This window comes from Pteropus alecto, unplaced genomic scaffold (assembly GCF_000325575.1).
Source record: "Pteropus alecto unplaced genomic scaffold, ASM32557v1 scaffold259, whole genome shotgun sequence".
In the NCBI taxonomy this organism is placed as follows: domain Eukaryota; kingdom Metazoa; phylum Chordata; class Mammalia; order Chiroptera; family Pteropodidae; genus Pteropus; species Pteropus alecto.
In genome coordinates this window covers 702,868-716,495 of record NW_006442492.1, presented here as the reverse complement: position 1 = coordinate 716,495, position 13,628 = coordinate 702,868, and the positions used below count along the sequence as shown (strand labels likewise).

At 44.8% G+C, this 13,628-nt stretch overlaps 1 protein-coding gene and 1 pseudogene across 1 annotated transcript in view; both read left to right on the top strand.

The window, feature by feature from the left end:
- Positions 1-2,632, top strand: part of UNG (uracil DNA glycosylase) — a 10,674-nt gene extending 8,042 nt beyond the window's left edge. Inside the window, exon 7 of the mRNA XM_006922157.3 lies at positions 1,438-2,632. Within this exon, the coding sequence (XP_006922219.1) occupies positions 1,438-1,578 (141 nt within the window). The 3' untranslated portion in view covers positions 1,579-2,632. The remainder of the gene's footprint in view (positions 1-1,437) is intronic.
- Positions 2,633-7,665: 5,033 nt separating this feature from the next.
- Positions 7,666-7,784, top strand: LOC112471388 (annotated as a pseudogene).
- The last annotated feature ends 5,844 nt before the right edge of the window (positions 7,785-13,628 follow it).

The window sequence follows — 13,628 nt, the reverse complement described above, 5'->3', positions numbered from 1 at the left end:
TCCCTCTTCTCCTTTTTTCTCTCCCTGTCTTTCTGCTCTCTTCATCCCATATTGTTAGTCAGTCACTTATAGCCTTTCTTCTCTACTGTCTTTCAAACCCATCCCACTTGACCACCTTTGTCTTAGTTCAGGCCCTCCTCTGATCTTCCCTGGGGCAGTCAGATGCCTTCTCCCTGAAAGGCTTTGGCTTAGGCTGACAAGGTGGGGTCCTGGACATAGCCCTGGTCTGCCTCTCAGCCATAGCTCCCCTCTTTTCACTCAGAACTCCAGGCTGACTAAACCGCCTAGATTTCTTTCTGAGCCCCACTTTTTTGCCTTCCCCAGAGGCTAGCATCCTTCAAAGCTCAGCACAGCTCACATTTTCAGGGGCCTCTATTGCTTGCCAGACACTTGATCTATATTCTCATAATACTCTGTACTACATGATCATTTGTTCTTTCACAGTAACCGGGAGCTAGATGTTGATACTCAAACTGCAGCTGAGAGAAGGTCAGCGACTTCCTCGTGGCTACCTAACTACTAAGTGACAGAGCCAGGACTTGAACCCAGGCCATCTGGCTCCAGGCTCTGCTCTTAACCATACTGGGCCCTCCTGGCTTCAGTTATGTCCCTTTCTAGACTGAGCTACTTGAAGGCAGGGATGTTTTGAAAACAATTATTAGGTGTTTTTTATTTAAATACAGAAAAGAATAAAGAAGAAAACAAAAGTCTATAATCTTCCTGTTCAGTTACCTATAGTTGACATTTAAAAAAATCAAAGTATTTCATTTTTGTGGTGAGATAATTCAGATAGTATAGAAAAGTACAAAATAGAAAGTAAATACTTTCCACTATGTTTTTTTCCTGAAGGAACTACTCTAAGTAGTGTCTCAGGTATTCCCCCCTCAACATTTTTTAAATGCAATTAGCACTTTTCCATTTATTTCAATTGATATAGTTTGGAGATCTTCCTGAATCAGCATATGTAACTTGGCCTTATTCTCCTAGCAGCCATGTGGTGTTGCATTGTAAGAACTTTAGAAAAATATTTTTAGCCAGTTGTATAACACTGGATTTATATTAGCTTTTACCTCTATAAGCAGCGCTGCAGTGACCCTCCTTAAACCTGCATCTTTGTGTAGGTATATGCATCATGATGTGCTTTAGCAAATATATTCTTAGCAGTGGAATTGCTAGATAATAAGGTATAGGCACTTAAACATTGAATAGATGGTGCCAAGTCCTCTATGGCCTCAGAGCCTAGCAAAAGGAGTTGCTTTGCAAATGAATAAATGAATGCATTGATGTTCTAGTACGAACACTGAGGCAAGTACATACACTTTGAAAAGTGGGAGAATTTAGAAAGCAAAGAGAATGGCACAGCCGTCTTCAAGTGCAACAGCCATAAAGTCCCAAATGTACCTACTACCTTTTAGTCATTCTCTTGTTCTCTTTCAGAAGCGCCACCATGTGCTGCAGACTGCTCATCCCTCCCCTTTGTCTGTGTACAGAGGGTTCTTTGGATGTAGACATTTCTCTAAAGCCAACGAGCTGCTGCAGAAGTCCGGCAAGGATCCCATCGACTGGAAGGATCTTTGACCCCTGACCTGGGGCAAGGGGGTCTTCAGGCAGTTTTCTAGAAACTGTTATTGAAGTATTTGTCAGTTACAAAGTTGAATTGAAAAAATAATTTCCCTAGTGATTCTTAAGTACTCTGTACAAGGGGAAAAAATTTTGGTAAAGCAGTCATGAGCCAGCCTGCATAGAAGTGGCAGCTTTATCCAGCTGGACACAGCAAAGACTACCCTGTGACCACATGTCTGCCTTTGCAAACGTGGCTTTGGCTTAGAATATGTGTCAAAGTACTTGGAAGAGAGAGAAGGTCTAATACTCTAGACTCTCCTTTCTGCCGTTACCTTAACGGTTTAAGGGGAAAGATAAGCACCTTTTTGGTACAGCAAGCTGCTACTTATTTTTACCTGGTAGGTTAGATTTTAGGTTATAAGGTGTTGGGTATTTTTATTTGGAATGCTCCCTTTGCCCAGCCTGGTGGTGTTCCAGTCTTGGCTGGGTTCACTGCCCCTTTGATCCTTCGCAGAGCCCTCAGGCCCTTCCTTGAAGGAAATATGAGGGCATTTTTTTACAAGTGAACAGAAATTCAGGATCAATTTTCTGATTGTAGTAGAGGTGAAAATTCCTAAGGAGCAATCCTTGTGAAGCTTTGCAGACTGGCAGAGGCTGAGAGAAGTGGGCTGGGCCTTGTTTATACTGTTCTTCAGGTGTTTCTAGGATTAAGCCCTGGAAGTTCAACAGGAGGAAGGAGAAAGGGGGATTTTTTTTTTTTTTTTTTTAAGAGAGGAAATGCTTTTCTACATGCATCCTGAGTTGAATTTTCAAGGTAGCATAGTGCCAGATGCTGTTTTTTTATGGACTGCAGTTACGCATATCTGTTTCTGCAGCACTGGAGAATTTTGCTCTTTTAAAAAATACTTATGCAGGTGTATATACGTATTTTTTTAAATCCTTTAAGAGACAGTCTTTATTAGGTCTGTACCTCCATCCTAAGATCCTGTTAGAGATTCTCTTTTGCTGTTAGTGGGGTTTAAGAGTTAACCCTGCTTGAGTTTGGTAATAAAAGGTTGTTGAACTTTCACTTTGTGCCGAGTACTCTTTATACTGAGTGTCCTTTAGCCTCTCAGCCCGCTTTGGGCCTGGGCGGGGGCGCCGACTAACTCCCACCTCCTGCCCCGGGGCTGTGGTATCCATGGCAACCATTGTGGGCAGGAAGACCCGCCTCTGCACCGACATCCACCCGGTGGAGCTGCCCACCCGCTCCGCCAGGCCTCGGTAAGCCCCGGGCTGGGTTCCCTGGAAGGGCGCGAGCGGACTGAGAGGCCAGGACGAGCCGTGCCCCACCCAAGCTGGAGTCTGTGCCCCGAACCCTAGCGCAGTGGGGAGACTAGACAGGGGTCAGGGTATGGTGAGATCCTAAAGGAGCCGCTGTGGCGGAAAGCATTCTTTTGTGTCATGGCTGTGTCCTGCCAAGCCCTGGGATGGTGTGAGGAGAGCTTTCCCACCCTCCCTCTGCTAGTGTTTCCAGACTCAACTTGGGAACCTGCAGTTGAGGTGTGAGGCTGGGGCACTGGGAAGATGCCCTGATGGCCCACTGACCTGCCAGCACTTGGCTGGAGTAGTGAGGGTGGCCCATCTAGATGAAAGACTGGACTCCCCTGGTGTCAGATGAAGGAAGTAAAAGCGATCAGGAGGTCGAGGACACTTAGACCGGCACAGACGTTTCTTATGAAAGCAGGGAGTTGGAAACCTTACTTTGACTTGAGAATATTACTTGCCTTTCAAGGCCTTAGTTTTTCGATTTTGGGGGAGTAGGGCTTGTGATCCCACATTTTATCATCGGCAAGCAGGCTTTCACAGAGGAAGACACAACACAAAGATGCATTCATTTGCACTCTGGTGCCTTGCGGTTCTCAGCATTACAATGGGCTTCCTTATCCAAGGGAGAAATGAGGGGCTAATATTTTTGTATCCATTTGGTTTTGACACTTCCTTCACAATGCAGTGCTGTGAGTAGGAAGGAAGCAAGCAGTAAACTGAGTTAACTATAAAGAATTCTAGTCTATGGCCATGCTACCCTGAACAAGCCGGAAGCTTAAGCAGGGTCGGACCTGGTTAGTACGTGGATGGGAGACCACCTAGGAAGACCAGGTGCTGTAGGCATGAAAAATAAAGGGACTGTAAGCTGACAAGTTCCTTGCAATCTGTGAGGTCAACCAAGGGTTGCCTCACCTAAAAAATAAAAATAAATTCTACCAGCAAACTTACTGTTTTAAAAAATATTGAATCTTAGTATAGTGACACTTTAAGCGACACAGCAGCATCTTAAATAGTCTGTGACTCCCCCCAAATAATACTAATTTAATCACTAACATTTTAGGAACAAGGCTCATTTCGAAGAACTTTTAGCTATATAGTTGTGTTTTTTTTCACATTTTCAATTTGCTGCAGTAATAGCACTAGATATTCCAAAATACTTTTTTATGGACTGAAATTACGCATATCTGTGTACTAAAAGGCAATTTTGGCCTTTTAGGTCAGAGGTCAGCATATTTTTTCTGTAAATGGTCAGATGATAAGCTTTGCAGTCATCCTGTCTCTGGGAACTACTCTAGAGAAAGCAGCCACATGCAAAATATAAATGAACAGGTGTGGATGCGTTCCAATAAACTATGGACACTGAAATTGGAATTTAATCTGATTTGCACATGTCATGAAATCTTAATTTTTTTTCAAGCATTTAACAAATGTAAAAACCACTCAGTTTGGGAGCCATAGGAAATCAGGCAGCACAGGCTATAGTTTGCAGACTCTTGTTCTAAGTGCTCCTATTCAGACATCAGCAATGCCAGAGCCCATCTGTTGTGTCCTCCCACTCTGGGCAATTGTGTGTGGCTTGCTGTAGGAGTATGTGAGAACCTGGACACCCAAAATGATTCCTGTTTCATCCTTAGGCAAGGAGAGGAGCATCTGCTGAGGCCTTTTGGAAACACAAGGAAGTCAGTTATGCAGAATGTTGTCCTGGGAACCCCAAGTTATAAAATAATCATGTGAAAGTCACTATCTGTGATTGGAGTCCAGCAGGGCAAGATAGGGGAATGTGAATTTTTTTTTTTTTTAGACTTTAGCATATTGTTAGTATGCTTCCATTATTAGATAAGATAATACATTCTCTCCCTGCCCACTTTTAAAATTCACTTTCTGCTTCAGTTTGCTCCTGGCATAAAAAGTCTTAGAGTTTTAGATTGGAGAAGCAAACTTTTTGGTGTGTCTGTGTGTGTCGGTGGCTTTTCCTCTTTGTCAGACCTTGGAGGTATACAAGTTAGAGGCCTCTGGCTACTCTGGAGGGTCCTGGCTTATTGACTGGTGGTAATTCAAACTGAGAAAGATGGCTCTTTTCCTATTTAGAGTACTTCTGACACTTAATTTGGATATCATGACCTAATTATTGTTTACCTCGGTTGGAACCAGTTTTTAAATTTTGAAGTGTGTTTGGAAATGCAGATACTGGTGAGTGGGGCAGACCAGGCAGGAGGTCAATCAATGCTTTGCATTCTTTGCTGCTCCGTTGTATATTTCCTGTGTCCTTGTGTCCCCCTCAGTGGTATCTATGGTGACAGAGTGGGGGTCCAGAGGCTTCAAACAGTGAGTGCTCTTCAAGCCTCACCACAGGAAACTTTAAAAAAGATTAATGCCAGGCCCACTCCTAGAAGTTCTGATTTAATTGGCCCTTAGGGGGAAGAGAAGGCGTAGGCATTTTTATAAAATGTCTTGTTTGCAGCAGGACTGGCAACTTCCTTCCAGGTGCCCTTTTTCTTAAGGCCATGTGGTCACTTTTGGGGGGGGGGCGGAGAGGCAGGCAAATGTCTTGATATGTATGATTTTCTGAATCTAAGATGTGCTTAAAGAAATATATTTTTCTGTTAATGTTCTTGTGTTTGGTGGGAAAAGTTTGTGAATATCTGGTTTCATGCCTTCTGCTTGGCTTCTAGAAAATACCCGTGCCTTAAAGAGAGTCAAGGGAGAGCTGAGCCACCAGAGAGTTCTTCATCTGAGAGAGAGAGAGAGTGTGTAAGGGGAGTGGGGAGTGTTTCTAGTCCTTTTAAGCAGTTTCATTAGAAAGATATTAAGTGCCTGTTATGAGCAAGCCACTATGCTAGAAGCTCAATGTATGTTTTTTCATTTAGTTTTCTCAACCATATATTGAGATAGTTGGGCGAGGATACTGGCTTGGCCATTTGCTCAAAGCCTCAGGTAATGGAGCTAGGATTCAAACCCACGCCAACCTGATTGCAAAGCCTAATAGTCTTGCCACTATCGACACTCTGCCCAGATCATAATTATTTGGCATCATTGGGGAGGAATTTTAAATAAAGTTAAAATTTTTTTTTTCCCTTAAGTCACAGATGACTCTTCCAGGAAACATGAAAGGACATACGTGTCTATAATTTGGGTATTTTTATTTAGAATGCTCCCTTTGCCTAGCCTGGTGGGCAAAGAATTGTATGAGCTACTCTAGAGCGCGAAGTAGTCTTGATAAATAATCTAATCACAATCATAGAGGCTGCCAATTAAGAACTTAAGATATGTAGGCATTGTGCTAAGCCCTCAACCTGCATTATTTCATCCTCAACCCCTATTAAACAGATGTGACACTATCCAGGTGGCAGCTGACGATACTGAGATTTCAAGAGGACACAAGAGCAGTCAAGACATGTACTTCCTACTTAGAAGTCCAGTGGAGAAAATTCCAAGAAGTCCACTATTGGATGACTTTTCCTTCTTGGAAAACAAGCCCACAAATGAAGTAGCTTCTCCAGCAGGGTAAAGGCTGCACCTGGCACAGCCCCATTTAAACCATTTTTGCATAAGGTCAGCTCTTGCAAGTTTTTCCACTTGCTGTTTAGTAAGATGCACCCTGGTTTACTGGAGCACAGTGCCCTGTTGTGTGGCCTCTGCTTTCCTGCTGCCAGCTCCTGTTTGGAACTGGAGGTGACCTTTGTCCCACATGCCACCAGCCCTCCCCATGTGGCAGAACATTCTGTAACTGCAGCGCTTATGCTGGGTTTCTTCTCCCAGCTTTAGCAAGAGCCAGCAGACCCTAAATGGGAATGGAGCTGTTTTTGTTTTTGTTTTTCCCCAAGTCCCAAGACATAGGACTATTTCTTGAATGGCATTTGCCAAATCTTTTCCAGGGAAAGAAGCCAGGTGATCTTTATTCGTAGTGATCACCTGAACCCATTCACCGAGGACTTGTTCCAGAAGCTATTTCTCAAAACAACCAACATCTTGTATGCAGTTAATTTTCCGCATGTTTTAGGAGGGCCAACATGACTTTGTATTGCTTAAAACTTGGACTTCAGATACCTTGTGGCTTAGATGTCTTAAGAATTTTGAAGTAAAGTAAATTACGGGATTAAAAGGTGGAAAATGCCCTACTAACGCTTTGGTGCCGGATTATTACCCACTTTGCCTGGGTTATTACCGCTCTCTTTGGTGCCTTGAAGGTTAAGTGTGCCCAGGATATTTTTAAACATCAGGGGCCAGTTAATCTAAAAGTGACATTTACAGTCATGGCAGAGAGCAGCTAGCCACAGCTAGCCGGCTTAGATTCAAGCCTTCCGCAAACAAGGAACCTGGAAAACTAATCCTGAATGCACAGTTGAGAGGACATGGGAAAAGAAAAAGTGGAGAGAGGAGTGGTAAGTGGGCTCGCCCCTCCCTGGGATCACTAACTCAACGCGCCAGCGTTCAAGTGAATGGGAAGTCAGTGCATAGAAAGAACGGGCCCTGTACAGATGGGAGCATGCAGGGTTTCCAGGGGGACAGCAATTCCTGGGAGAAGCTGATCTGAAGATCTCAATGTAGCAGATGAAGGAGAAAGGTCTTTCTTTGCTTCTATAAATGGTTATGTTTCTGGGAATCCCTGTGCAAACTCTCACCAGTTCCGCACACCAGAATGGTTTATGTTTTAGGTTTACCTAGAAGACAGTTTAGGTTTACCTAGAAGACAGTGATTTTTTTTTTTTTTTTTGGCCCCCAGAACTTCTGTTTTAAGGAAAAGTATTCTGTTTCTTATAGAAGTCTAATCTCTCATTTAAAAAAGAAAAAGCAGTTTGCGGCCATGCCACCCTGAACAAGCCTGATCCTGTCTGATCTCGGAAGCTAAGCAAGGTCGGGCCTGCTCAGTACTTGGATGGGAGACCACCTAGGAAGACCAGGTGCTGTAGGCATAAAAAATAAGGGATTGTAAGCTGACAAGGTCTTTGCAATCTGTGAGGTCAACCAAGGGCTGCCTCGCCTAAAAAAATAAAATAAAATAAATAAAAATAATGAAAAAGAAAAAGCAGACCACCATTTATAGTGGTCTTGTGTGCTAGAAAGACACGATTTTATTTAATTTTTAAAAAGCATATTACAAAGTAAAGACCGAAGCAGCACAGAGGAAAATGGGGCGTCTCCTTGCACCATCCTTCTGTCTGTCCCTCCTCCTGGAGTGAGCTGCTGTGTACAGTTTGGTATAAAACATCCCAGACCTTGTTGCCTGGAGACCTTTTATTCTTTGCATTTACCTGGTATATAATTATATCTCTCATGCTGATCATTATTATAATTTTAACATAAATGGGCTTTCCCATAGATAGAATGACCCACCACCCAAATTTGCCCAGGACTGAAGGGAGTTCCCAGGAAGAGGGTCTTTCCATTTAAAAACTAAAAGGTATAGATGTTGTGTTATGTTTTCCTTCAAACAGTGTCTTGGAAGATCTTTACAAGACATGATTTCTTTACTGACCTCTCCAAGTCTGAAGTGGAAAAACCCAGCCGATTCTAGTCCAGGTGATGAGAGGTGCAAACATGCCCAATCTGTGACGATTTGAGGAGCTTGGGGAAAGCATTTTATGTTTATGCAAAGGAGTGTATTTCCTTCTGCTCAGGTATTGTGTAAACTCTCTCCTACTTTGATCACCTTTAGATCTGAGATAAAAAGAGTATTACATGAGATACTTCATCTTTATGAGGAAATAAACATTTTAATCTTTTGAAATAGACGTATCCTCAAAATCTTATTCCCGAGAAACTTTGGGATCCCTTATTCTAAAGCTCCTTCCGAATTTTGACTCAGGGATCCTTACTTCAGAGGAGAGTGGATTGTGCATCTGTATTTGGGGAAGCCTGGAAGCATGGTCAGAAATCTTGTATTTTATCTGCTAACTTCATGCACATTACACATTCTATTCTAGTCGCCCTCTGTGTATGTTACAACAATAAGATCATTACTGTAGAGATAGCCTTCCAGGAAGCTACGCCGTGTTCCTTTTTTCTAGGGATCTAGGACTCCTTGTACTGGACAGTCCAGGCGAGCATAGCAGAAACTTGAAGTCTCAATTATTGAGAAGTTGGCATGCACCAGGTGGTTATACACTAGGACAACTCGGTAGGGTGGGGGCGTTATTTACTCCATTCCACATACAAGGAAACCAGAATTCAGAGAATTTCTGTGACAGGCTCAGGTTAATCAGGTGACAAACAGCAGAGTCTCCAGCCAGGTCAGCCTCACACCCGAAGTGCTGGTCTCAACCTCTCTGGGCTCCAGCACACCTTAGCACCCTCACCTGTGCTGGGGCCCCGGGAGACACCCACACTCTTCACTTAGCCTGGGGTTTTATGTCACTCCAGTTGAACTCACTGTTTCAAATTAAACCATCGGTGAGAGTGACATGAAACAACAACCCTGAACACACTTCCCTTTCTATTTGGAAATAAATGAGTCATGGGCTCTACTGGTAACTAGAATAATTCGTTAGTGGAAAACACCCCCCCTTAGCAGGCTCTCCCTACTTATTCTAAGGAAGGCTGTGGTCTCCGATAGTCACACTTCCAACAAAGTGGTGCCATTGGGGCTTTCCTGTTTGGAACGATAACCCATGCAAGGTGGGGAAGGGGCTCTGGTTCTAAGCAGTTTGGGAAATAATGGGCTGCCTGTGGGGAATCTGCCTCCAACACTCTTCCTCTACCTTCCTGCCCGGGCACCTTTGCCTGGCTAAACGACACTCCTTCTGTCTCAGCAGAAGCATCCTACTTTGAGAAAACGTTCTCTCACTTTTCAGACCAAGGCAGCGTCCCCAGTTCCGTGTACAGCACAGGCTTCTCTTTTGGGGCGATTCTCCTGGCTGTGCCCTTAACGTTCATCTGTGCTCTTACATGGTGAGATACTAATCGCTTGTGGGCAGTGCCATTCCTGTGCTACCTGCTCCATGTCTCCAGCAGCCAGCACCACGCCTTGCAGGTGCCCAGGAAATCCCCACTGACAGATGAGTGAATGGTTGAAGAAGACAGATTCCCAGCACAGAAGGAGCAGAGGGGAAGGAGGATGGAATTCCATCTGCAAAAGGTGGCAGGGGCCCAGGCCTTGGGTGTGTGGGACAGTCCACTTTAACAATTTCCTCAGGGATGATTCAAGGGAGACACTAGCAGAACAGATGACCCTGATTAGCCTTTGAGATGGTGGGACAAGTTTTCCACTGGAGGTAGGAGACCTGCTCCTGTCACATTTCTCCAGGGCAGGGGCTGGTCTAGAATCATTCGGGCCAGTTTTGCCTGGGGCAGCAGATCAACCCCATCAAAAGATCAGTTGGCTCACAAGCCATTCATTGAACACCTACAGTGTGCCAGGCACCTGGAAATGCACCTTTTAAAGTCAACACTCCAGGAGCACTCTGGGACTTTTTGGTAATCTGATCCTTTTCCTGAGTGGCGGAGAACTGAAATTCATACTTTTCTCAAATGTGTTTTCCTCCCGGAAGTTCCCAAATCAGTGGCCCCTGCTGCTGCACGCCTGCTGGGCTCTAGGATCGAGTGGTGTGGGGTTTGACATAAGACTACAGGGATGTTGATGTTTTGATGTTTTGTACTTACGCAAACCGCATTTGCTGGGATTCTCTAGAGACCCAGTTGCTCTGACATGCGATGAGTTTGAGAACTGCTGGCTCTCTCTTGGTCTCATTTCCAGGCTTCTGATTCTACCCATTTTAGAGGGTAGCCAGTTAATCAATTGAATCAACAACCTGCTCACCTCCACCTATTACAAATCTAGGCTTCGGAGTCAGGCAGAGCAGGCTTGCATTCCATGCACCTCCAGCGTGTGTGACTTTAGGCAAGTCACTCCCCCTTCTCTGGGCATTGGTTTTTCATGCCTGATCTGTGAAATGGGGTAATAATAATAATAATACTGTGAAATGGATAAGAATAATACTTTCCTTGTAGGGCTGCTGTGAGGTGTAAACGAGATTCTGGATGCAAAACATTTGTTTTAATGGAAGGTGTCGTTTTATTAGTATAAGGCTCTTTAATTAGTGTTTGTAGTTAGGGAATAACAGAGAACAGAGTCTCTTAGAAGTGTAGTTTGCAGTTCTCCCTGAGCATTTGTCCTCTGGGGTAAGAAAGTGACATCACACCAGCATACTTTGTCACAACTGCAGGGGAAGTTGACATTTTGTAGTATACAAGGGTATGTGCCTTCTCAACTCTTACAGTTTGCAGGGAGGTATACCTCCCTCCACTGTCACTTGAAGATTGTCATATCTTCTTCAGATACAAAAGTATTAAAGAAAAATGTTATTTTTCATAATAGAACCAATTTGCTAATCGCTGCTCCTTAGTATCTTTGGCAGAGTGCTCGTGTTTAGCCAGCAGTTATTAACTCACCATCTAGCATGGTGCCAAGAGCTAATTCTGCTTGAGATGTCCTGCCCTCTTAGCAAGCCGGTGAACTATTCTTCAAAGCCCCAGAGCAGATGTCTTCTCTTAGCTCTCCCTCCTGCCCATCTCCATCCCTGTAAGGAGTTCTCTTTGAACTGCCTTCCAGATGTGGCTTTTCCTGATTCTGGGATTCTAGCAGCTAGGTCTTGATTTGAAAGGCTTTTTCTGTATTTGGGCAGAACTCTCCTTTCTCCCCCAAAATATATCCCAGGAGAAGAACCCCAAGTCTAGAGAAGTAGTTCTGTTATTATTTCTTAGTCGTATTTTTGTTCTTTAGGAGTGGACATAGATTTAAAAACAAGCCCATGGTTCCACAAAACCAAACAGAATACCCTGACAGTCACTTCTCAGGTCTGCTGACTTGGGACCTTTCTCAGGATTTGTGCACACAGAACAAGAAAGCGTGAGGATGAGGAGTGGCAGGCTTCCAAGGGAGGCCACCTGGGTCCTAAACGTGTGAACTTGGGGAGTGACGGAGGCTATTTCCTCACCTCACCATAAAAAGAGAGTGAGAAGTGGTATGTATTGCAGAGGGTTGCAGGGTCAAGTTGAGATGACGCATGTGAAGCTTGTAACATGGTCAAGCGAAGCTAATGACACAGAAAAACACTCCCTATGTTTTATTAGGAATCACTTTCTATTCCCTACAGCACTCCTAACATTTTCTTTCTTCTCTTTCCTTAACCCCTATGTTGGCATTTAAAAAGTCTTCTCTCTAAATAACATAAAAAGTGACACCCCCTACCCGCATCCCACTCCCTGCCACAAACACGGAGTCCTTGGGAATGTCCCCAGTGGAACAGGGAACGGATGAAAAGTTAGTTCAAGCTGGCTCGTGCTGAAGCCCCTGAGATTTCTCCCCTTTGGGAACGTGCCTGCCCTGTAGTGCCCCTCCTCAAGCAGCTCGTGGCTGGATCCCTGAAAAGCCGAAGTGAGTCCTGGGACTGTCCCTGATGTGGGGAGCTGAGCTGGGTGATCCTTAGGGAGTGGCCCTTATGCCTGACACACTGGCACCCGTGAACCAAATGTAAGTCCATTCGTAGGAGAGGACCCTTACAGCAGAACCACACTCCTAGTGGCCTGCCTCTTTCCATTTTGATGCACCAAGAAGGGGAAGGTTGTGTTTCGTGACTAAATGGATCTTGGTTGATCCTCCCAATAATTCTGAGGAGGACGAGGCTGGGTATTTTCCAGAAGGGGAAACTGCGATTTAGAGAGGGGGTGTGACTTACTGAGATAACACTCTATGGATGGCAGAGCATCACGGTGGGTGACGTGATGATCGCTAATGGCAGTCACTAAGATGAGCTGCACCAGCACCCCATGGGGGTGGTCACACCAAACTCTCGACAGCTCTATCTTGTAAGTCCATCCTACTTTGCAGATGAGCCGCTTGGGGCTCAGAGAGGGTATTGAATTTGCCCAAGGTTCATTCACCCTGTGAACCCAGGTCATTTTCCAGGGCACCAAGCAAGATGCCCAAGGACAGTGGATTTTGCTGTGAATGATGCCTCAGTATGGAAGGAACGCTGGCTTGAAGCTGGGACTTTGGTGCTGAGTGTGGCTGTGCTGCTAATTTCATGTGTGACCTCTGGCCTCTGTTCATCTATGAAACAAGGACACCAGACTTGCAAATTATCCCCCACCCCTTAGGTTGCAGATTGGAGCAGGTAACTTTTTGGGAAACACTGCGACCAGTGATACCCCTGGCCCCTTGGGCTGGAATATAGGTTAAGGTAGCTCCTAGTCAGCTTTAAATACCCTGTCAGCCTCACGTGGTTGTTCTTATTACCTTAATTATCCGTGAATTTGCGAAAGGACGTTGCGCTGTTGCTTACCAGCAGGAGGGTTCTTGACCACTGCTCTTCCTCCTGATATTTTTGCTTTTCTTCCCAACTTAGCCAAACCCAGGCTCTGCTGAGACTTGCCTCACCTCCAATCAGGTGTCTGACAAAGATGACCTTATAGGAACAGGAGGCTACCTCGGTCTGGTTTTCCTGTTTACATGGGGCTCTCATGATTTCGGGAGTGTTTAAAACATACTCTAGAGACACAGAGTTGGGCAAGGGGGTGATTGCATGAGCAGAGAAGTAGGCCTAAGTACAGGAATGTGGCAAGCCGAAGGGAGGTGGCCCTATGGGCTGGCAACCCCCTAACAGCGTGGACAGCCTCTTAAGTACCAGAGCTTGAGGCCAGACAAGGGCTGAGCGAGGACCATTGGGAATGGCTTCTAATTACAGGTGACAAATAAGGGCATGTACTGCACAGATGCCTTGGAAGAAAACTTGTATGTGTTGGAGCACTGGCTGTCCAAA